This window comes from Gouania willdenowi, chromosome 5, assembly GCF_900634775.1.
Source record: "Gouania willdenowi chromosome 5, fGouWil2.1, whole genome shotgun sequence".
NCBI classification, from domain to species: Eukaryota; Metazoa; Chordata; class Actinopteri; order Blenniiformes; family Gobiesocidae; genus Gouania; species Gouania willdenowi.
Genome location: NC_041048.1, coordinates 7094565 through 7119964, shown reverse-complemented (window position 1 = coordinate 7119964; position 25400 = coordinate 7094565). Strand labels below are relative to the sequence as shown.

Genomic DNA, 25400 nt, shown 5'->3' with positions numbered 1-25400 from the left:
CATATACAATGTAGCCCTAAAGTTAATTTTACCTATCCTGTTGAGGAATAATATATAATAATAATAAGAAGTAGAAGAAGAAGAAGAAGAAGAAGAAGAAGAAGAAAATGCAAGTGAGGATGCAGGTGCTGGCCTGCGTCGCACTGCATTAGCTTAGCATTTGCATTAGCATTATCTAACATTAGCCTGGCAATAGCAATAACCTGGCATCAACATTAAGATTAGCATAGCAATAGCATTAGCCTAGCATCAACATTAGCCTAACATTAATATTAACCTAGTATTAGCTTTAACATAGAATTATCATTAGCTTAGCAATAGCATTAATCTAGCAATAACCTAGCGATAGCAATAACATTAACCTAGCATTAACACAGCAATAGAATTAGCCGAGCATTAGCATTAACCTACCATAAACATTGACCAAGCATAAGCTTTAACCTAGCATTAGCATTAACCTAGCAATAACAATAACTTAGCATTAGCCTAGAATTAGCATTCACCTAGTAATAGCATTAGCCTATCATTAGCATTAACACTAACTTAGCATTAGCCTAGCATTAGCATTCACCTAGTAATAGCATTAGCCTATCATTAGCATTAACATTAACCGCTCCATTTATATTTTAGTTTCCAATGTTGTCATTGTTTTTTTGTTTCATTCACGTACCCCTTATGACAATTTGCGTACCCCTGGGGGTACCTGTACCCCACTTTGGGAAGCTAGGAGCTAGAGTCATTGAAGGACGGTTAATGGGGTTGTTTTGTAGTGAAGAAGATCAGGGTTTGTTTTCAGTGTGGCAAACTCTTGTTTTTCAAAGCAATGTTTTATAATTACTGTTATAATATATATTTGTTTGTGGTGCATTTGTGTATCAACAAATGTCAAATTTTTTTTCCAAAAAGCCCGATTCCGCATGAAGAGGACAAATTCTGGAATTAGTTCTTAGATAATACTGCATTACAAAACAGTGACCATTAAAAAAGTTACACATGTCCTCTTGCAGTCTAAAATGTCATGTTATGTGGACAACACCTATGAAACCACCTTACAATCATTCAGCACACTACAAAAAGAGAGTCGTTCATATGGTAACGAATGTAAGATATTATGAGCACACCAATATATTGTTTTTAAAGTCACACACCTTCAAATTTGGGGATCTGGTAGAATTTAAGACTGCACAGATAATGTATAAAGCAAAAAAATAAACTACAACCTGTAAACGTACAAACACTGTTCAATAACAGACGGGAGGGGTATGGTTTTAACAGCATTTAAAAAGTATGTGTATTTCCCTTTGTGGGCTAGTTTTGTGGAACCATCTTGACAAAACAATATAATGCATAATAAATATAATGCAGTTTAAAAAAAACAGACATTAATGGCGCCTGTTCATTTTGGGTTTTTTTTGTATGTTATTTTTTGTATGTTATTTCTTAATAGATCGTATTTATTTGTATTGTCCATTTAGTTTTTTTTATTTATTTATTTAATTTTGCATTTGTTAATGGTGAACAGGGGTTAGGACTTGACAAGCCCAGGCTTCTTCCTGTCCCTTGTTGAACGAGTCAAATGTGTATTTTATTGAAATTGTTGTTTTTATTTTTAGTGATTTCTGTTATTTTTTTCAATTTGTTTATTAATTTTCATCTATTTTAATCGTTCAAATAAATAAATGTGTAACTTTCTCATTGTCTGTATATGTCGAAGTGTGTGTGTCAATTCTTCTCTGTGTGTTAAGGTGTGTAAATAAGTGAACAACTGGAGTGCACTGGAAAAGGGTGCAATCCCTAGGAACACTGTGATGACTAATAGTTAAGAGGTTTGTATTGTAAAACTCACTTAAATACAAATTTACTTTTCCACTGTTGAATATAATTCAATGTTTAAGGAACAGAGCAAATTACCACTTAATCACGTATATGTCACAAACAGTTTCTTGCATAAAAACCGTCCAGCCAAGAGAAACTCTTCCTAAAGGTGCGTTCACACAGAAAGCGACTTTAGTGACTCTGCCGACTAGATTTCATTTAAAATCAATGTAAAATATAGCCACAAGCAGCGATAAACGGCCCTCGCCTTTGTTACACTGCCTTCGGCAATCTGCGCCGCCTTTGCCGTGCCGCCTTCGATGTGCTGCCTCAAGTTCATACAAAGACATAATATAACAGTGAATTTTATACTATCAATGCATTATTATTGCTTTGTTTATACAGAAATGTACTATTGAGATATAAACTTGGACATATTTATGATTTTTGTTGTTGTACTAACACATACAAAAACATTGCTGGAGTAGTAGTAGTAGTAGTAGTAGTAGTAGTAGTAGTAGTAGTAGTAGTAATAGTAATAGTCGTAGTAGTAGTAAGAAAAGATTTGGCCAATATATATGGCCAAAATAACATGATAAAAAATAAAGCATGCGTCTCAATGACTTTTTTGATAGTTATGTTACAGTTATTAGCTCCGCCCCTTGTGTTACGTTACAATTAATATCTCCCCCCCCTGTGTTACGTTACAATTCATATCTCCGCCCCCTGTGTTACGTTACAATTGATAGCTCTGCCCCCTGTGTTACGTTACAGTTTTAAGCTTCGCCCCTTGTGTTATGTTACAAATAATAGCTCCGCCCCCTGTCTAATGTTACAGTTTAGTCAATCAACGCATGTAACGCACTGCATTTAACGTTCAGTAACGTTAACGGCGTTGTAATGGCGTAAAAAGTAATTAGTTAGATTAGCCCGTTACTGAAAAAAAAAACCTGCGGTTACCTAACGCCGTTATTCCACACACTGGTTGTTACATACGGTCACTGAACACATGGTGTTCAGTCAATTCAGACAATTTGTAACTGTGTATTATATTTGTCCTTGTTGTTCTCACTGTTTATTTATCATCTTAGTGGCTCCTCTTGTAAATACACTTATCTATCTTTTATTCTCTGTATCTTGCACCACAAGAGTTGTCTCTTAAATGTACCTTTTGTATGATGACAATAATATTCTATCCTATTTTGTACACAAGGCAATTCTAAGCAGTGGTCCTTGATTCGGTCTCTGTTTATTATTCCAAGCATGAACAAACCAGGATCATCATCCACACAAACAGGAATAATACAACAATTCAGGAGTAAGCCATGAATGTATTTAACAACACAGGAAGCCCTTTCTCACCTGGAACAGAAATTAAGAATGAAAAAAGTGAATCAATAATCTGCAGCTCAGACAGGCACTCTAGTGTACTTCCTTTCTATCACAGAAATTCTTGAACGAGGAAACACTGCCTCCTCTTTCTTTGTGCATGCTGAAGTGAAGTGTTGAGTTTCTCATTCTAAAGCTTTTGTCCACAAACTTTCAGCTCTGAAACACAGAATGACTCATTCAAGGTCGCATGGGTTTCATTTCTGACGTGGGAATGAAAAAGGTGTTGAGAAACGTTGAAGAAATGTTACTATTTTTCTCTATAATTGACTCATCTCCAAAAATGAGTGTTGCCACCCTGCTGTGCATTGTTTTGTTGTTGTTATTTTAGCTTGTGCACGTTTTTTTTTAATGTAGAGAAATGTTCCAACTTTAAAACAGATTTTTATTTTGTCGACTAAAAATTTTAATCTTAGTTTTCGTCAACTACGTTTTGTGACAATAACTAGATTATGACTCATTTAAAAAATATACATGTTACCAAAACCTACATCATACATCACAATCAGATATACTTTATTTATCCCAGGAGATCATTGCTTTTTTTTACAGATGTTCCAAAATATTGAATGAAAAGAACAAATGCTAAAACATAGAAAAGCAATAAAATTAAATAAAATGTACATAATTAAATAAAAGATATTTATACAACATTCATACAAACATTTATAAAATAATACAAATATAATACAGATAAATACAAGTATAGTACAGTGAGCTATATTTATCTATATCTGTATTCATATTTTTGTCAACTCATAAAAATGAAACTATAATTTCGTCACATGGGATGAAATCCAATCAGAATTCATGTGGTGTTATGCATTGATCACATCAAATATTTACAAACTTTATTAACATTTTTTTTTTCATTGTATTTAAAAAAAAAACAACAAAAAAGACATCAATGTTTTTCTGTACATTTTAGTTTTAAATGAATCCTTAAAAAACGCATAAACTCTTATCCTGTATATTTTAGTCGACTGTATCTGCAGTGCCGGTGTATTGTAGAATAAACCTACCGTGAAGGTTTCCTGCAGTAGACAGTGGGCATGCGCACCTAGCGAACTGCGCATGTGCGTTCGTCATGTTGAAAAAAGGTAAGAATCATTCCTTTAATTTTTAGGGTTAAGGTTAAATTTAGTGTTTATCGTAGTTGGGTAGCAAAATATATACGTGTAAATATTTACTAGTGCGCATGCGCCTGTAGGAGGCTTTCATTTTTGACACTGGCCTTAACCTCTTTGGCACCCTAGGCAAGATTTCCTTTTGGCGCCCCCTTATATGGCGTTTTTTCACATTTATTTATACACCTAGTAATTGATTAATTTACATTATTGTAATAATAATAATTTATAACACTTCATCAGGAGTAAACATGAACAGGTTCAAAATACAAATTATTAACATTACGAGAAAAAGGCATTGCACAAAAAACAAGATAAATATAAAAGGCTTAGTCCAAATAAAAGCAAACAAACAAACCAAACAATAATTGAAAAACATTTTTTTTTTAATTGTCTTTAAAAGTGATTATTAATAATACTATCAAGTTTAGTATGCTAATAATAACAGCACTTTTGTTGTTTTATGTATTTCTTTTCCTTTCTTCAACCAGCCAATTTGGCGCTCCCTGGCTGTATGGCGCCCTTAGCGTTTGCCTATATTGCCTATAAAACGGGCCGGCCCTGTATATCTGTAACAGTAGACTAATATCTTAATGTCATTTCGTTGAGTCAAAATAAAATATAACTGAATATACTGTACATGTAATGACAACATTTTTGACTAAAACGACATTGTATTTTGGTCAAAGGACTATGACTAAATCTAAATTTAAAATAATGTTTTAAAGTGGCGATTCAGCAGAAAAACCCACCTGGTAGTGCATGAGCGTGTTGAGCCTCTTCCAGTCACTCTCTATCTTTGTGGTGATGTCCTCGTCCTGGAGGACAACACGAGCTGTTCTGCCCTGTCTCCATTCTGCCAGAAAATCAGCCAAAAAGCAAATGTCACACATTAAATTTAGGCTAACGTTCGTTTCCCGAGTGTTGGACAGTTTCACAATCGCTCGTCTTGTTGTGCTCCTCCAGTTGAGGTCATGATTTATTTATTTTTTCTTTTTGCTACTTATTCTCTGAATCTCCACATGTCGTCAAGGCCTGCAGTCGAAATGTCAACAAGACAAAAGCCTGCTTGTCTTTCCGTCTAGCAGTCCAACAATTGTGAGTTGAGGGCAAAATGCTAAACACATTGATTCCAGAGTGACTGTGGCTGCCCATACGCACAAAGAAAAGAAAACCATCCCCAGCCATGAATAAAACTATGATCCCAAAGCAAAATCAACCACGATGTACAAGACAAGGTTGGGGTCAATTATAATTGTAATTGTGTCATTGATAATTAATTGCAATTATGGTGTAATCATTATTGTTATTGGGAGAAAAGAAATCTGTTGTAATTGTAAAAAAAAAAAAAAAAAAAAAAAAAAAATGTAATTGATACTTGCTGACTCACCTAGATCCATGTCTGCAGCTCGTGGTCTCTGTGAGTATGGCATGTTCTTATACACCGCATCTAAGATCTTCTCCTTCACCTGCGTTATGGTGTCACAGTTCAGCACCTTGACGGGAATCTCTGGACTGTTGTCATTGTCTGGGTTTACACAGCTCAGTGTCTGGAGAGGGCAGCGGACGGGGAGGAGAAAGACAAAAAAAAAATACTTAAAAAGAGTCACTGAATGAAAACATTTGCTGTTGTTATGTAGAAAACCCACTTGAATATTTTTTTATTATTATTATCATATAGTTGTAAGGGTAAATGGTAAATGGACTTGATTTATATAGCACTTTATCACCACACTGAAGCAGTCCCAAAGCGCTTTACATTATCAGCTCATTCACCCATTCACTCTCACATTCACACACCAGTGAGACAGGACTGCCATGCAAGGCGCTAGTCGACCACTGGGAGCAACTTAGGGTTCAGTGTCTTGCCCAAGGACACTTCGACACATAGTCAGGTACTGGGATCGAACCCCCAACCTCTCGATCAGAAGACGACCCACTACCACCTGAGCCACGGTCGAATTACAGGGTCATTTACCATACATTTCATGTATAATGGATTAATGCAGTAATTAGTATCAAAATCACATCTCATTTTGGATTTGTAAACACATTTTAGTTAAGCAGAAATTTTTTTATTCATTATCTTACAGTTTAAAGCTGAACAATAACAATAAAAAGAGGAAAAATAAAAACCATAAAGCACAATATATATTATATATTAAAAGCTTTAAAGTGCAGCATAACTATGAGCAAAAATGTAAAAGTAGCAGTAAACAGAAATGTCTCATTAGCATTGTTTATATTGTTCTGCAGCACTGGAGGAGTCTGACTCAGAGGATGGAAACTAAAAGTACGTTTGCTTTAAACTTCTGAGCCACTTCCTAAAATCCTAAAAAAGAAGGCTTTGGCTTTGGGTTTCCTCAGAGGAGCAGTAAATACCTGCAGTTACATTCCTGCAGTGTAGGGGGCAACAAAAAACTACAAAAGAGAAGGAAAATACTTTCATCCTGCATATTTTTAATCACACTCACAATGGCAGACAAGCTGTGAATCCTTAGCAAGCGGTGTTAATTTATGAAATGCTCAAAAATGAGAATTAGTTAAAAAAAAAACTTCTTTTTTTTTTTTAAAACTATGCACTCATCATCACATATTGTGTTTAAAGTGTTTTGTTTTCTTAGCAGCTGAAGTTTAACAACACAGTAAAACATAACCTTCATATTCTGCTATCTAATGTAATTGTGTTCTGATTGAATATTTAGATTTTAGTTTCTGCGGAAAAAAAAGGAAGTCCTATTCAAATCCTAGCCTTTTTATTATACTTTTATTAACGTATGTGATTTTTTTTTAATCCTTATGTCACACGATATGAAAAGGAAAGATACATATTGTAAATTATTTTAACTGAAAGGAAAATCTGAATCTCTAAGGGCTAGAAACAGTCAGAAAAAACAAAATTAACTTCCTGAAATGGTAATATTAACCATCAAATTGCAATATGATGGGGAACATGCCCTCACGTGCATGTTTTGGGAAAATATCACGTAGTAATGCACAGTATTTCATGGTAAACAAATAGGCAGAGAGTTGGAAATGTCAATTCTTTCCCAAAATAAGACGTAACGTGGCGTGATTTGATGGAATTCACCTGCTGAAATGCAGGGGTGGAAAGCAACGAATTACATTTACTCTCGTTACTGTAATTGAGTAGCTTTTTTGTGTACTTCTACATTTTTGAGTACTTTCTAAAAGCTGTAATTTTACTTTTACTTAAGTAAATTTTGTTTCAAGCAACAGTGCTTCATTACATTGGAAATAGATTCCGTTGCAGAGTAAATTAAATCCCGCACGCTCATCCCACACCTGTTCCCGTTACACAAATAACAATATTTAATTTCAAGTAAAACCATATTTTTGATTATTTCACACAAATGTATCGATTTCACAGAGCTGTCATTCATTTCATCCTTCTCTTGTTGAGGTAGGAGTTTCCTGTTCCTCATGATTTTGTGCGTACGGCAGGATGAGAGCTGCTGTGGAGGTGCGCACATTATCTCGCCAGGTTTTTTTTTTTTTAATAAGTCCCAAACGTTGCTTATGAGCGGCGTACGCTTTCTTTCCACTAACACAAGCACTATTACCGCTCATAATCTCATTAATCACTTTTTTAAAATGTTTTCTTTGATGTTTGTGCACAATTCATGCATAATCAATGTAATCTGTTTGTTTTAAATGCATAGATGCATACAATGTTTTTGACATTCCACCTAGAAAGTTTTACAGACTTTATATAACATACATAACATCCTTGACATTTATTTTACTTTATTTATCCAGGTTAGCCACACCACGTCTTGTTCTAATGCACGTTATTTTGAAATGGTGTTCTTTATTAATAATAATAATAATAATAATAATAAAATAACCTAGTTTGAATAGAATAGAATAGAATCAACTTTATTGGCCATGTAATGTATGTTATACACACGAGGAATTTGACTTGGTGAACTGTGCTCTCTCTAACAATGTAAACATTAAATAATAAAAATTAACTAGAAAAAATATAAACAGTAGTTAGACTAATATGTGCAAAACTAAATAAAATAATATAACAAGATAACAATAACAAGATGAGATAATAATAATAATAATAATAATAATAATAATAATAATAATAATAATAATAATAATAATAATAATAATAAAATAATAGTGCAGCACTGCAGTTATGAGTAGTGTAGGTGAACATTTAAATTAAAAAGTATGTACATGAACATTCTCTGTGACAGATTGATCTTCATACACGTCTTTGTACTATCTTTGTACTTTTTTATTGAATGGGAGAGATGCCCCCCATAAAAAAGTAATTTTTACCGGAGTAGATTTTTACACCAGTAGTTTTTTACACGAGTAGTTTTACTTATACTTAAGTAAAATTTCATCAAAGTAACAGTACTTTTTTCCTGTACTCTTTCCACCCCTGCTCAAATGAAATAGCTAACTTAATGAAACGGGCTGAACCCTCACTGATGGACTTCAAATCGTGCGCATAATCTTGCGTGATTTTATCGCATGCATTTGCTGCAAATACAGCAAAGAAATATGAAAATAATGACATTAGTTAATTAAACATGTTTGGCACAAATTGAACCAAAACAGAAAAGAGTGAATTGGGAAATAATAGAAATGGAAGTAAAAAAAAAAAAAAGAAGAAGAAGAAGAAGGAAAATAAAGTCAATAATAAAATACATAAATGGAAAATAAACTAAATAAATTCTAAAACAGAATTGGGGAAATGGGTAAAAACAGAAAACCACAGTCTCTACATGTATAATAATGACTTCTTACTCACCAGTGTCTTGTATTCAATCTGCTGGCGGATAAGTTTATCCTCACTGAGGGAATAACGAGCCTCTCCAGTGATTGAGTCTATGGGTCCTTTCTCCATTTGTTGTTTAATTGCACAGAACAGCATAAAGAGAGGCTCACCAGCACTCTCCTGTTTAATAAAGGAGGCACAGGAATGAAAAGAATAAAAAAAAAGACATTAGAGAGAAGTTTGGGAAATTAGATGATCTTCATTCATCACTGATAAGAGCAGAGAAACATCATAAATAAAGTAGCTAGAGATGTTTGACCTCATGGGTAACCATTATTCCAAACCGTTTGTATGTAACCCATCAATAAAAGGCATTTAAAATCACAGCACTAACAAAGTGCGATACACAGCAGTCTATTGGAAAAAAATCAATGGCAATAACTTTAAGAGGCAACACTGTAGTGCATCACGCTGACACCTGCACCAAATCAGGTGAAATATATTCCATTTTACCTTGAGAAATTTGTGGAGCAAGAAGGCGAACCAATTTGTCAGCATCTTCTCCGCCACCGACTCTGTTCTGCGAGACAAAAAAAAAGACAGTACATTTGTTAGGAAAGTCATTATTCTTTGTATAATGTAAAACAGAGGAGAGTGTGGCTTGTTTTTTAAAAAGTCAGAAATCAGCCCATTCAAGGTGAGGGATTACAATGTTTCTGAAATTCAAGCTATATTCAAATCAATTTGTCAGGAATGTGCAGTGAGTTTCACAGCTGCATGGTGCAGACTTTTTAAACAACCAGATTTAAATATATGAACACAAGAGAGAAGCTTGTTCTAGTTTCTTCTCCATCCCTGTGGAAAAACGTGTCCATGAAGAAGAATAAAAATGGAATACTGCACTTATCTAACCATAGGCTAACATCATAGCATTGAGGCTGTGCAGTAGAAAAATCACTTCCATCCGACTAAAGTACTGCTTGCTAAATTTGAGTTTAAAAAATATATATATACAGTATATTTGTTTTTTTCTTTCTATTTTACCCACAATTTTTTCTGACTTTTTCACGTTCCGTCCTTGTGGGTTACCGTAGCGCGATGTGATATGAGCCCGCCCCCTCTTTGTTTACATGTATGTATGTATGTATGTTTGAGTAGGCTATATGTGTGCCACATGTGTGTGAATTAATTTTTTATTCACACTATGCTGAGATGCTAAGGGAAGAGTTTAATATTTTTTTAATTGTAATGTTATATGTTATAAAATATGTAGTTATCTGATTTCTTAATCAGAAAATTGAATCTACTGTGAAGTTGCTGTTGCATTTTTGCTTAAACCTGGTTAAAGCTTGAAATAGTTGAATGACAAAACCTCATTTAATTCTTATTTTGGGATTGTTTCTATGCATTTTAACTCTTGAGGACAATCACAGCAGTAAAGTTTCACTTTTGACAATATATCTGATGTCTGCAGTCATTTTTAGGTGCATTGAAAAAAAAAAAAATCAAAAATCAAATCGAAACTCAAATTTTTCTTTAAAAAATCTGATTTTTTTTTTTTAGACAAAATTGCTTAACCCTACTGCCTGACTCATATTGTGTATTTTACAGCGTTTTTATGATCAATCAGTGACACTAAACTATACTTTTTCAAACTAAAACAATACACAATCCTAAACAACTGTATTCTATACTTAAATCTAGTTATTAATAATAATAATAATGATAATGATAATAATAAAATGCAGTCACTAATACTGGCTACACTTGATTTTTTAATACATTATAACAAACAACAGAAATTGTTGTCATCACAATGGGGTCACGATCCAATAAAACTTGGGACTCACTGCAGTAGGCCTTTAGATTATTAGATCAACAGCACCGCTATTACTAGTGCTCGTAACACGTACTTGTTTACCAGCTTTAATATGAAATGAGTGTGCCTCACAATGAGAGAGATGTCTTTATTAAAAAAAAAAGAAAAGGAATCCTCATGAAACATTCAGTAGGCTGATGTCAGCCTTGGAAAACAAAGGGCAGATAACCAGAGGTGGAGGAAAGAGTGAGAGAATATAGAAAAGTGAGGAGGAGGGGTTTAAACGTGAGCTACAGCTGAATGTTTCATGAGGGGCACGAGGAAGATAAGTGGTCCTGACAACTCTGCTTCAGCCACAGCACTCAGTCAGTCTCCTTTATTAGAGTCTCTTCCTCTGCCAGGCCTTCCCACTCACTGTTACTGCTGTCTCTCACCTGTCTGCTCACACCGTCTTTACCCATAGTCAGAATGAATGTCTCACACCGTTGCACAAAACCAACCTGAACAGGGTTAGACTTTTTTCTTTACTGGCCCAGGAACCCAACCACTGGATGAACTGGGCTGGAAAGGACAGATAGTGGAGGAATGATCCATGCTAGCTGACAAATAGTGTTGATAAGGAACGATCAGGACTGAAACTGAATATAAATCCTCCATGCACAGGGAGAATAGGTTTTATTAAAGGTTTTGATGCTCAGCATTGGTTAGGTTTCGTTTATGCTTCGTCCAACAATTTTACTCTATTACAGCGGTTTGCAACCTTTTACTCTCAAAGGAACCATTTTGCCTTCTCAATGAAGACAATATAGTGTCTACAATTCTATACAGTTGAAATTATATTGAATAATGTTACGTAAAGATTTTTTTTAGTTAATGTACCATATTTCAGGGGTGTCAAACTCATTTTAGTTCAGGGGCCAAATACGGACCAGTTTGAGTTTAAGTGGGCCATAGATTTTCATTAAAAATTCAACATTGTGCTCTGGTTTGCACTTCCACAAATACATGATAAATAAATGAAGTATTTGAGTATCATCAGTCCCTGCAGGATCTTCACATAAAGTTCCATGATTTTACAAATTTTAGTTAAATTACGTGGAGTAATTTGAGGAAAATTTGCCAGATTTTGGGAGAATTGAGAGTTCTTTCAACAATTTGAAATTAAATAGAATAGAATAGAATCATTTTTATTGTCATTGTACGAAGTACAACAAAATTGCACATGCACCCGCCACAACATTCAAGTACACTTAAAGATTCAAACCAGGACAGACACAGTTATCATAAAAAAACAACATAAGGTACGGTAAAAATCTGTCAGAATTAAAGGTTCATCAGAATAAAAGTTAATCAGAATAAAAGTTAATCAGAATAAAAGTGCATAAGGTATAAAAAGTTCATCAGTATAGAAGTGCATGGTATAAAATATTGAAGAATACACAAATTCAAAAAGAGACAGTATTTAATTATCCATTATACAGTATAAGTGGTGATGCTGGTGTCTATGGTGTGTGTTTATTGTTTAATGACTGGTGGCTTTTGGGAAGAAAGTGTTTATGAGTCTGATGGTACGTAATCTGATTGTCCTGTATCGCCTTTCTGAGGGTGAACATGTGATGACCGCGGTGAGAAGTGTCTGTGATGATGTTTTTTTGCTCTTTTGTAACATCAGTTGTAGTTTATAGTAGGAAACTAATGTTGAGGTGTCACTAAAGCAAGAAAAAAAAAATGCTTCAAAGTCACTAATAGGTTTTTTTTTTTCAGAAAAAGCCATTTTTCGCAGCTTTTTGTCACAAACTGGCGATTTGTGTGAAACTCTTTTCAACTGCTGATTACGGATTACTGGTTTCAGATTGTCATAGGACAAAATATTCTGTGAGTCTTAAAAAATCAGTAAAAATCGTCTAAAACGCCTGGCAACATGGGGTTGGCTGCTCTGAAAAGGGCTGACAGTGAATGAGTGAATCTGTCCCCCACACAATTAAAAAAACTTAAGGTTAACCACAAGTGCAAGGAAAGTTGATGGTCTGTAGATGTTGCAGGAGGTGAAGTAGGAAGGTGGCAGAGTTATTGAACAATGTCATTCATTTTCAGGTTTGATTGTATTTGGTGCCAATGTTATTAATCATTAATACCCTTAGGTTGCAGACAGTGGTGGACTGGCCATTTGGCCACATCCCAGTGGGCTGTCGATCCAAAGTTCGCCGGTCCGGTCTGGTGTTTTTTTTTTGACAAGCGAGTGGAGGCAGATATGGTAACAGGTGGCCAAGAATGGGCCAAAAGAAATTGGCAAATAAAGAGGAACCAGGTGGTATGTAATGGGAAAGGATAGCTTAAATGGACAAAATGTGGCAAACAATAGTGTTCAAAATGACAAAATGTGGAACAAAAAAAATGTAGTATTTATTGAGCAAAAGTTAGCTTATTTGGATGAAACAGTGGCCAAAAAAATTAAGGAAAGGACAAAAAATTGTTAAAATCAACTTGCAAAAATGGAAAAAGGGACATTTATTGGCAAAAGGTAGCTAGAGTCTCAAAAAAGTGTCAAAATAGGGGCAAAAATGAAACAAAGGAAGTTGCAAAATGGTCAAAGAAAATTGGTAAAAATGGGTTAAAAAGTTTCCCCCTTTTAAGGTTTTCTACAGGAATAATATATGAAATTAAGACATAAAAAGCCACATGTTGAGCATCACTGACTTAATAATGCTGATAATGTAGTGGGCTGGTCAGGACAGAAAATGCCAGGGTGGAATTTTTATCCCAGTCCACCCCTGACAGCAGACCTCCTGCTCTATTTAATCTCTAAAAACAGCATGAGATGCACTTCAATTTAGAACGTTTTTATTGGTTAGATTTTGTTTTACCCTGTAATTATTCATTTATTTTTGATTACCTGCGTAAAAGTAGTTTGGGATGGTTCTTGCTCTCCAGGTTCCGCTCTATGAGATCCGACAGTAGGTGTTTAAGAATGTCCGTGGCGTACTCCAGCCTTCCCTGCAAGGCGGTCATGATGAGCGACGCCATGTAGCCGCGGTCACGCATGGAGAAGGAGCGCTGCAGCTCCAGTGTTCGGATGAAGGTCAGCAGGAAAAGCTTGTTATTCACAAGCTGAGCAAACTGCTTCAAGGCTTTCTCCACCCGGGCCTGGCCATTCCCTGGCAGCTACACAACACACACATTAGATACTATTGGATGAGTCATGACATTGATTAAAACTGCCAGAAATCCATAAATTAAAATCTGAGTCACAGGTTTTAGGGTGTATATCTTTCTTTGTTTTCCATGACAATAATTGCTTGAGGTTCCATGATTGACCAATCAATAGTGTTGTGACCTTGCATCCATGCACTAATCATATTTTATTATAATTACTAATATGACCAATGGAAGGGTAAAAACCTTTGGTCAAATGATTAATAGAAATATTTGGAAAAACAGTGAAACTACAGTAAGTAAAAAAAAAGCGCAAAAAAATGCTTGTTTTTTTTTTTTCATTTCTACTTTTAGAGTTCTTGAGATGAGGCCTACACTATGTCTTTGTGTTTTTATGTTTTAATGTTCCTTTTAAGGATCCCCATTAGCTGGTATCTTAGTAACAAGCTAGTCTTCCTGGGGTCCACAGAGACAACAACAAAATACATATACAGAACAGACAAAAATATCAACTGTAATTAACAAAATATCGGATGTAAAAATAAGAAACATTAAGACACACAGCTTTAAATGATGGATCCAAATAGACAAAATCTAATGAGCTTGGAGCCCAGCGCCTCCACAAAGGTTGTGATGTTACCAAAAATGTCTAAAATGACATTGAAGTGGTTCAAAGCCCCATGTACACCCCCTCACCTCTAAGTCTCTGAGCACAGGGTGATCGTCGATGCCTGGAAACAAGACCCTCATGGAATAGGTTCGATAGTCCAAGTAGGGAATGCCCGCTCTGTCCAGGTCACTGGTTAACTCATTAATGTCTGTCTGCAGTTCTGCAAAAGCTGCATAAGACAAAGGAAAGCAGTGTTTTAGTCGCAATAATTGAATTAAAAGAAAACACACACAAGTCCAAGTAATCCTTTCAGTTCTGTAAGATCACGCAACTTCTACACAGAAACAAAATGCAGGAGTCAAAAAGTTGCCAGTGAATTACAGCTGGATGACACAAATTAACATTAGCTGATGGTGGAGAACATGTAAACCAGAACTAAATACTCTGCTCGCCTAAATTATTATTAAATAATTGTGATTAATTAATTTTAAAAAAAAAACGCACATTGCATGAGTTCCCGGTATACCCGTAATACTGATGCACAGGCCTATTTTTTTCATGGCTCGGATATTCCAACTGTTTTTCCACTTCTCGAGAATAAATAGGTTGAACACTGATTCAGGAAAAGTAAATGTTCTCATTCTATTGGATATAAGTGCTGCATTTGACACTGTGGACCAGACAATTTTGTTGCACAGGTTGCAAACATGGGTTGTACTAAATGGAAAAGTGCTACTTGGAGGAGCAAAGTTATTTTTGTAAGCAATAGAATCTTCGAATGTGACCGATTACCCATGTCCTGTGGGGTTCCTCAGGGCTCTGTTCTTGGACCCCTTCTGTTTAGCCATTATATGCTTTCTTTAGGACAACATTTACAGAACTGTAAGGTTGATTATCAGAGCTACACAGATGACACACAACTATATCTACAACTGACTATGGTCCCATAGAGGTGTTGTGTGGCTTCTCTACTGCGTATGATTGAGAGGGAGAATTTTGGTCATGTTGTTGTTGATGTAATGTGTTTGTTGAGGATTTTAAATGTTTTTTGCTGCCAATTTTATTGTTCCTATTGATTTTAAGCTGTTGAATGTTTTCCGTTGCAGTTTTTGATCACGTAAAGCACATTGAGTTGCCTTGTGTATGAAATACACAAATAAAAATACATTTGCCTTGCCTTGTCTTGCCTTTGAATGTTCTCTTCTAAGTGCTGTTTTTTTAAAAATGTTATTTTAGAAAGTATACAAAAAATCAGGAAAAACGTGAATATACAGTAGCTTACTTAAATTAAAGTTTGTGCTTTGTGAACAATCGTAATATTCTTTATTAATATTTATATATTATGTTAGCACTCATTGATAGAAATAATAAACAACATTTTGTTATTCAAGCTTATTTATTGTTTTCATTGATTCAGTCATATACCAAATTCCGTTTAAACTGAAAAATGTTGCTTCTTGTGTCAAATATTGAGATGAATTAACTACAAAGTCTCTTATTAATTCGATTATTGTTTTTCATCGAGTTCCACCACTAAAATAAAGCAATCAACACAGTTATATAAAACTTCAAAACTCACCCTCCTTACACTCCAGAGCCACTCTGGACTCTAGATTGTCCATCTGCATCTGCAAGCGTTTTAGTGTCAGGTCGTTTTCATGGGATTTCCTTCTGTAGGCCAGCAGGACTATGACCACTATGATCAGTAGTAGACCTCCACCAGCTGTGATGCTGAGGATAGCAGGGAGGGTCAGCAGGCTGTCAGACCTGATGTGGACTTCCCCAGGAGAGATGTGGAGCCCTCCAACTTGCACCTTAATCAAAGTGATGCCAGTACAGGGTTAAATGTGCTTTAATCACATACAAATATTGTAATTAGAATATTTGCATTTCCTGAAGAAAATGCCAGTGAATATGCAGGTGCTGGCCCGCATTGCACTGTATTAGCTTAGCATTAGCTAACATTAGTATTGATTAGCATAAGCATTAGTTTAGCATTAGCATTATTCTAGCAATAGCATTAGCCTAACATTAGTATTGATTAGCATAAGCATTAGTTTAGCATTAGCATTATCCTAGCAATAGCATTAGCCTAACAGCATTAGCCTCGCACTAGCATTCACCAATCAATAGCATTAGCATATCATTAGCATCAATCTAGCAATAGCATTAACCTAGCATTAGCTAAGCATTCACCTAGCATTAGCTAAGCATTCACCTAGCAATAGCTGATTATTAGCAATAAGGTTGAAAAAAGGTGAAATGGGTTATAAAAAAAAAGTTGAAATTCTTTGAAAAATTTTGAAAAAAGTTGAAATTCTTTGAAAAAATTGGAATGAGTTGAAAAAAGGTTGAAATGAGTTGAAGAAAGGCTGGAGATGAAGGGCTTGAAAGTTGAAAAAGCTGAAATTTCCAATAGAAATGGATAGGAAATAAAAAATGTAATAAGTCAAAAATTTTAAAAGTTACAAATGATAAAAGTACTAGCATAAAATTCTCGGGAACATTCTGAATTTTTTGATAGCTTAGTTAAATGGTGTAGGAGGAGTTAACGCAGACGGAAGAAAAAACGGATAACAATAGTGAGGATCACTATTGTTATCCATTTTTTCAAAATCATTTAGTTGTAAAATTAGCAGCTGCATTTGAATAAAATGGCCCAGAACACAAACCTTGCTGAACAATAGGAAAATATGTATTTTTATGTCATCGAATAACTTTATTATTATGTAACCTTTAGGACAGAGGTGTCCAACTCATTTTAGTTCAAGTGCCAAATACAGACCAATTCGATCACAAGCGGGCCACAGGTTTTAGATGGAAAAACGAACAATTTCAACATTAATGTGCCCAAGTTTTCACTTCCAGTTATGAATCAGACATAAAATATGGAAGGCATCATCAATAGCTACTCAATAAGTGACAGATTAAATGTCTTTTGATTTGTTTATTTTTTGACCAATTTTTATTTAATTTAGGGTGATTTTGTGGAATAATTTGAGAGAAAAAATTGCATGGCTTTTGGAGAAATTTAGAGTTCTTTCAATAACAATTTACAACTGAATTATTTGGTAATTTACACAATGATTCATGTTTTCTCTGTCATTTTCGCGTTCTCCTGTGGGCTGAATCGAATGCCCTGAAGGGCCGGATTTAGGATTTCATATTTTGCTATGTTGTTAAAAAATTCTGTCTTTTTATTCTTCACAAGCACAGCAAATTATTCCAGAGCCCAATGTGCTAAAAAAAAAAAAAATCAATAACCTACGAGACCATGAAAAACAATGACAGAAATCCAGACACTGACTGAAATCCTGCTTTTGACTCACAATGAAGCAGTGACAACCCAATTTACCCTGAAAGACGAGCAAGAACACGGATAGATAGACCAACAAGCTGATAGAAAGTTGGAATAGTGTGACTGACCAGAACTTTGTGCTGTCCAGTGAGGTTTGGGGGCTCACAGAGTAACTGTGTGTCAGACACAGTGAGGGAACAGGGTGCGTCTCCAATCAGCACCGTGTAGTTCAGCCTGGCTCCACTGGACGCAGATGGCACCAGATTACGGCCCTGCAATAGACGTCCAGCATCAAATAGTCACCGTACAATAATAACTAAATTATAGTACATAATTTTTGCATGCGCACATACTGTACTTAGAAAAAAATAAATAAAATTTTAAGAAAAACAGTGGTTCCATGACAGATATATGATTTATGCTGACTGAGAACACCTTTCAAGAACGTTTTTTGTTTTATTTTTTTTTTTAGAAGATTTGTATTATATTTGATTATATCACATTTTGAAAAACCCACACTTGCCACATATGTTTTTGCATTTACTAGTTCACATCAGTGTTCATTTTGTTCACTAAAAAGTTTCACCATAGTTTTCGTTGACTACATTTTTTTAAGTGATCAAAACTATGACTGTAACTAATTAAAAAAGAAAACACATGCATATCAAAATATATTGATATTTACTTCGACTAATAAAAACAAAACTATAATTTCATCACATTTGACAAAATCTAATCAGAACTCATGTGATCATGTGGTCTTACACATTGATTTGCGGTACATCAAAACTGTATATATATATATATATATATATATATATATATATAAATATATATATAGATCTATATATATAGATATACTATAGCTGAAATACTTTTGATGAATACATTTTGACTAAAACTAAGTTGCACTTTAGTCGAAAGACTATGAATAAAACTAAATCCTGTTTAATATTACATATTAATAAGTACATAATTTATTTTCCACCATACTCATTTGCATATCTCGTACCTCATTCATAGGTTTATTATGTATTGTTAAAATATTTGAGTTTATATATATATATATATATATATATATAGTATTTTGTATATTTTCAAATTGGTTTTGTGTACTCCTTTCCTTTCGCTGCTGTAACAAGGGAATTTCCTTGTTGTGGCATTAATAAAGTACAATCTAAGTGACTCAGCAATGGCTGCCCTTCATTTCATGTTATTGTCTAAAGTGTAAATGAAAAGGCAGTGGCTATCCATACGTAGCCGTATCAATATACAGTACCAACATTCTATCCGTACGCAGCGCCCCTCATTGGCCAGTTTAGGTCACGTGACTAAGACTAAACCTAACCCTAATTCTAACCCTAACGCTAACCTTACCCTTAACCCTAACCGTAACCCGTAATACCAATAACACTGGGGGTTGTCCGTACGAATAGACACTTTCAAATTAAAATAACAGATGGGGTGAGTCGTCTTACTTTAAGTATGATGGGAGCTCCAGGTTTCTGCTCCAGAACACCAGACAGGCTGAGCGGCTCTAAGTAAGGATTGGGATAGTAAACAAAGCTGGTGTTGCTGTAGGTGAGCAGGGCCTGGACGTTGTTGAAGACAAAACCAAACTCGTCCACGTGTTTTATCGTCTCATGGTCTGTAGCGTACTCTGCTTTCAGCGACGGAGCGAAGCAGCTGATGGTCGTCATGTTCACCACTTTACACACCTACAGGTGAGAGAGGACACTGTTCACTACGTATCACTGCTCCCCTTAACCCTTATATCATCCTTGGGGTCACTTTGACCCCATTCAATGTTTATCATTCAAAAAACAATAAATGACTAGATAAGTAAATAAAAATGTTTATGAGGGGAAAGAGGGGGTCACCAACTATAATCAATGTCATTTAGTGAGAGTCATGAATGTGCACCACAAATTAAAAAAACATTTGGATGAAAGATTTTCAAGATTCACTAACTCTAAAACTGAAAGTTTGACCTGATGGTGGCGCTGTAGGAAAAATCACATCATCGTCACAACCAATAGACCCCTTAATGGCCCACGTCACTCAGAGGCAAAAACAGGAAACGCCACTGGCTAAAGCATAGATATGTATATATTAACACTAGATGACGCAAGCGGGATTCACCAGCGTAGCTCAACGGCGGCCATCTTGCCTCAGACAACTGATGTTCTGACATTCTGACGCACTCTACGGTAGCTGTTGGAAGTTGATTGATCCGCTTAAACAAAAATACCCTTAACTCAATGAAATATTGATGGATTTTTTGCCCTATTACAAACCTTATTATACATAGGTATGAGACAGGATGCTTGTACATGTTGAAATTGCCGCTTGCCGTTTGAGAATTGGTTGAAAAATGAGCAAGTTAAGGTTATTTAAATAGTACATGCACCATTGACATTGATGTAATGAGTCTGAGGTAAGATGGCCGTCATGTTGCTACGTCGCTCCCCATTGTCTAACAGCTCGGGTAAGTCATCTAGTGATTATATCGATCTATGGGGGTTTGCCTCCAGGCTAAGCTCCGCCCAACAAAATACATCACAATGTTTACAATCAAAGGTTCATCTTCTTGTGGTCATTAATAATGTCAGTAAATTTGAGAAGATTTGGATGAAAACTATTCAAGATCAATTTATTCTAATGTAAAAGTTTTAGTCTGATGGTGGCGCTAGAGAACAGGTCAACGTTTCATTATCAAGGGTTTATTTATGTATTCAACAAATAAACAAAGTGTCTGACACAAAAACTTTATCAATAATTTTCTGAAAATCATTTTACTGGCGGCAAATATCTCGAGGGTCAGATTGACCCCATGAATAAAATGTGTTAAAAGACCTGACCACCAATGGAAAGGTTTAATTACTTCTCCTAATAAATTCCTAAACTTGTAATACTAAACTTTTCTATAAATTACAAGAGTTAAATAAACCAGATTCTCAAAGGTGTTTGATTTATGCTAATACTGTTAAGTCACTAATGTTATACTGCTTATTGAAAAAATAAATACTCTAAACAACCCCGAGCAGGAGGTTGAATTGTCTTTTGTACTTTTTGAAGAAACATTTAAAAAAATGTCCAAACAGTTTAGTTCATTTTTTTAAAATCTGTATCAGAAAAGACAGACCTTGTTCATTCCAGCAGGATTACAGAGAATTTAAAGTTTAACTCTGAGATCTGCTGAGATCTAAGTGCTGCCAGTGTCACCATGGAGCAGCAGTTTTAATTAAATTGGCTCAGATTCTAGGTTTGCATCAAACAAAGCTCCACTCAAATTAAAATTCTGCCAGTTGGGGCTTAAATAGATAGATAGATAGATAGATAGATAGATAGATAGATAGATAGATAGATAGATAGATAGATAGATAGATAGATAGATAGATAGATGGATATTGATCCCTTGGGAAGGCTCCATCAAGGAAATTAGAATTCCAGGAGCAAACAGGTTCAAGATAAAACATAAATACAAAATATAGAGAATACAAAATAAACAAATAAGGTGCCTGGTATATTGCAGGTTGGTGGCTACTGACTACAATTACTGCTCATTTATCAAATAATGTTGATATAGAAATAAAAACGATCGACACTATTTTCTTTTTTTTTTCTTTTCCTTTCTTATTTTTCCTTTTTGTTTTTATTGTTTCAAAAAGAAAATGTCACAATATTGTTTTATAAAGTTATCAAAAGCAGTAGAAATATGTTTGTAAGGGTCATGAAGTGTAATTTGTTACATGCTTCTATTTTTTACTTTTTGGTTTTGTATTATCTGAAAAAGGTAACTTGTATATGATTTATTTTGATATATAAGCATTTTACTTCTGCTTGTTTCAGTCTTGTTATATTATATTTTTAAATTGTGCTTCATGATGAAGATTTCTGTTAGACTGAAACAAATAAATTGAAATAAATAAAAAAAATGCGACAGGTCAAAACTGGATCTTTTCCGGAGCACTTTAGACAAATCCAGACCATCAATCACGTTAAAACGTATTTATTAGTCTGTTTTCTGCCAAACTGCCACCCTCCATCCATCCCTCCATCCTGCTTAGCAGTGGGAGGGGCCAGGTGGAAGTCTCCTCCCACTGAGTGTGCACACCTGGTTCTTTTAATGACACTAACCTTGTGAACTGGGACAATGGGAGTCCTTGCTTTAGCAGCTACAGTGGAAATAGGCTTTTCTCCTTAACTGGGACTGAACACATGGAACAGCTGGTAAGCGCTTCACATTATAACCACGGGTTTTATAGAAAACTGCTGTTGCTCGAATCGTGCATTCAAAAGCACTCTGGAAACTTTAACATTATTGAGCATAAGTACTTAAGTTTAATGAATTTGTTGCGCATTTAAGCAAATTATTTGTAAAGCTTGACATTTTATTCATTGGTAAATAGGCAAATGAGAAGTACAAGGAATGTTTATAGAGTTGAGTTAAAACAAAGTTGATTATTTGAAATATAGACTAGAATGACTTACATTGCTTAAAAATGCCTTGGTTCAAAACAGTTTCAAATGGGTTTAAGTTAGAATCTGATTTAGTTAAAAACATGTAGGTACAAAGAATAATAATAATAATATAAATAGATATTGGATTTATTCCTTTGTTAAAACTTGACAAATAAATGCTATATACACACATGTTAAATACTATGGTTGTTAAAATGCAAGAAAACACCAATAATCTAAATAATTAATTAATTAAGAATGGAAGTAAAATACTACTGATTAAAACCGTAAAATATGATGTAATACTTGAAAAAAGTGAAAAGCTTGATATTGTAAGCAATAATATGATTTCAGTGGCTGAATATGGTCTAATTTTCCTTGTATTGTGTATTTTTCTTTGTTTTTAGTTTTTTTTTTTTTTTCACCTAGGCTGATGTACTAGTAATTAAAAGTCTGGTTTTTTGAGTGAAGTTCAGTGAACATATCCAGGAAAGAGAAGTTATTTTCAAATTAAAAATGGCACAAAATGATGATCGACATAATGGTCCGGGGCAACCTCTCCAGCCTTCAACACATCTATGTTGAAAGTATGTCTTTGAACAACATAATTAATGTATATTTGACATGTTTACACTCACGTTGACTGATTCACGTCCAGCATATTTGACTCTGACTCTCGGTTCTTGAACCACATCGAGGTTGGTTCCCGTCACCGTGAGGGTAGTGTGTCCACTGTTTGACAAGAGAATAAGAAAAAAGGGGTTATTTAATGACTTTCATAAAGCTGTGGACACATCATTTAGAAGTCAGAACAGCTGCAGTTGCGATGGTAAGGCTGACGGGGCAGTTCCATCTTCGTTATTGAGCAAACAGATCAAACGTAGAGAACCAGCTGGCTACTGTTTTATATTCGTCCATGACTGTGAGATTGGCAGAGCATGAATACACAGGTGCTGCTTATTTACATAGTTGTGCTGAATGTGATCAAAATAAACACCCTGTAATCTTTGTATAACCTGTGCTGCAGTGTTTGCCACAAAAAAGTGATCAAATGTGAAAACAGAGAGAAGGAAAAGAGGACGTAGAGAGGGGGGATAAACAGGAGCCAAATGAGGAAAAGAAAAATTCATCTGAAAATACAAGGCCAGTGTAATAAGCCTGACAGAGTGCCAATCCTTCTCTTCTTCCACTTCAAAAGCTAGCGGAGCTTGTAGGGCTTTGTGGGGTTGCACATTCATGATGAAGACGCTTGATTGCAGCTTCACACAAAGCTCATCCTGTGACTAGGCTGAGGTCCAGAGTGCTTCTCCTAAATTAAGTCTGCTGGGATGCAGTGCTTGGTATTCCCATTTGAACCTGGATTAGAAACCAATATTGATTTTCTTGACTTCTCTACAAAACTATAATATAAAACCTGAGGTAATTCACTGAAACAAAGGTAAAAAGTAAGCTTCCATTCATTCTTTGGTAATATCATCAACGAGTGTAACGAAGTAGTCAACTCATGATACAATACGATATGAAATATGATAAAAGGCTCACGATACGATATAAAAAATTTGTTGATACAGATCTTTGTTGCTAAAAACAATTTGACTTCAAAACTTGGAGACAGTCACTGTGTTTCCATTACAGATTTTCGTAAAATACAAGTGATATTTCTTAATGTCGACAAAGTATAATTGCGCTTTGAACGTTGTTTAGGGCAGGCGTCTCGTAACAGGAAGATGGATGCTCCAAACCTCCTTATAATGTTAAGGAGGTGTTTTCTCGGAAAGAAGTGGTCATGTGACCAGGTACGTCACGTTCTCAGACATGTATTTGGGGAAAATGTTTTACCATGGCGCTTTTGCGACACGTTTCAATATTTTTTTTTTTCCAAATTCAAGTGTTTACATTACCAGTTTTTATTGTGCTATTTAGATTTTGCACATTTCCAAGGGTAATGGAAACACAGCTAGTGACTGGGAGTGTTATGCTTCACAAATAAAGAACAAAAAGAAATGTACCAATCTAACTGTTTTTTTAAATTATTTTTCATTTCTCAAACAAACGTTTTGAAAGCTTTTGTCTTAGGGCCTTCATATTATGAACATTTCATTCATTAGCTCCTCTTTCAGTACTACACCAGTGTTTTGGCCAGTGTGTGGTTCAAATATGGCTCATGTTTGGACCACATATCTTGTTTTTTTTCACCATTGTTTCAATAGTGTGGGTCGTGTTATGTAGCTTTGAGTAGCACGTGAGGTCCAGCCATCTGTAGTTATCGCTACTTTCTCAGTCTTCTCCACTTGGTCTTGCTTTTACTTTAGAGAACCAAGTACAGTCTTAATGAAGTGCAGAGGATCTCGTAGTAAAATGTGCTGCTGACAGACTCTAAAGCCCAGTTCATGCTAGGGATCTGTGTGTCAACACAGCGTGAGCTTTTCATTATTTTCACTATTTTCACCCTGATCCTTCTCAATCTCTGCTTAGAAGAAGCTTCAATGCTCAGATGTGTTGAATTACGGCCGCTCTACAGACACTTTGGCCTGTTTCCAGGCAATCGCTCGCCCAACCACGGTGTTTGATGGCTTGCTGTGTCAGCTGGGTTGTTTTTTACGGCGCATCACTACACACAACCGACTTGTGAGTCAACGGAGAATCCCCTACTCCTACGCTGTTCTCTTGTAAACACTGTGGCATATAAGCTACTACGTGAGGGTCAAAAGTCATTGCATCCCTTCACGTTCTTGAAACTCGCATTTTGTTTTACTTCCAGAAATTTTGTGCCATAAAATTTCATTACATCCCGATTATCAAACAATTCAACTTTTAAAACATCACATTTATGCGTAACACCCACTTGGATTTTAAACTTTGAGTATTAATTTATCAACTTGTAAGGAAAATATATTTTTTTGGATTATGTAGTGTAGGCCATAGCGTACACTACAGATCTATAAAATATATAACAATATTAC

The 25400-nt window shown here is 35.1% G+C and overlaps 1 protein-coding gene across 2 annotated transcripts in view; it reads right to left on the bottom strand.

Moving 5' to 3' along the window:
* The window catches only part of LOC114463452 (plexin-A2-like), a 123996-nt gene that overhangs the window by 9072 nt on the left and 89524 nt on the right, over positions 1-25400 (bottom strand). For both annotated transcript variants that reach the window (XM_028447005.1, XM_028447006.1), the window contains exons 17-26: positions 23076-23169; positions 19452-19691; positions 18102-18245; positions 16255-16489; positions 14762-14904; positions 13806-14074; positions 9607-9673; positions 9127-9273; positions 5722-5881; positions 5084-5187 (exon numbers count right to left, since the gene is read on the bottom strand). In XM_028447005.1, the coding sequence (XP_028302806.1) occupies positions 5084-5187; positions 5722-5881; positions 9127-9273; positions 9607-9673; positions 13806-14074; positions 14762-14904; positions 16255-16489; positions 18102-18245; positions 19452-19691; positions 23076-23169 (1603 nt within the window). The remainder of the gene's footprint in view (positions 1-5083; positions 5188-5721; positions 5882-9126; positions 9274-9606; positions 9674-13805; positions 14075-14761; positions 14905-16254; positions 16490-18101; positions 18246-19451; positions 19692-23075; positions 23170-25400) is intronic.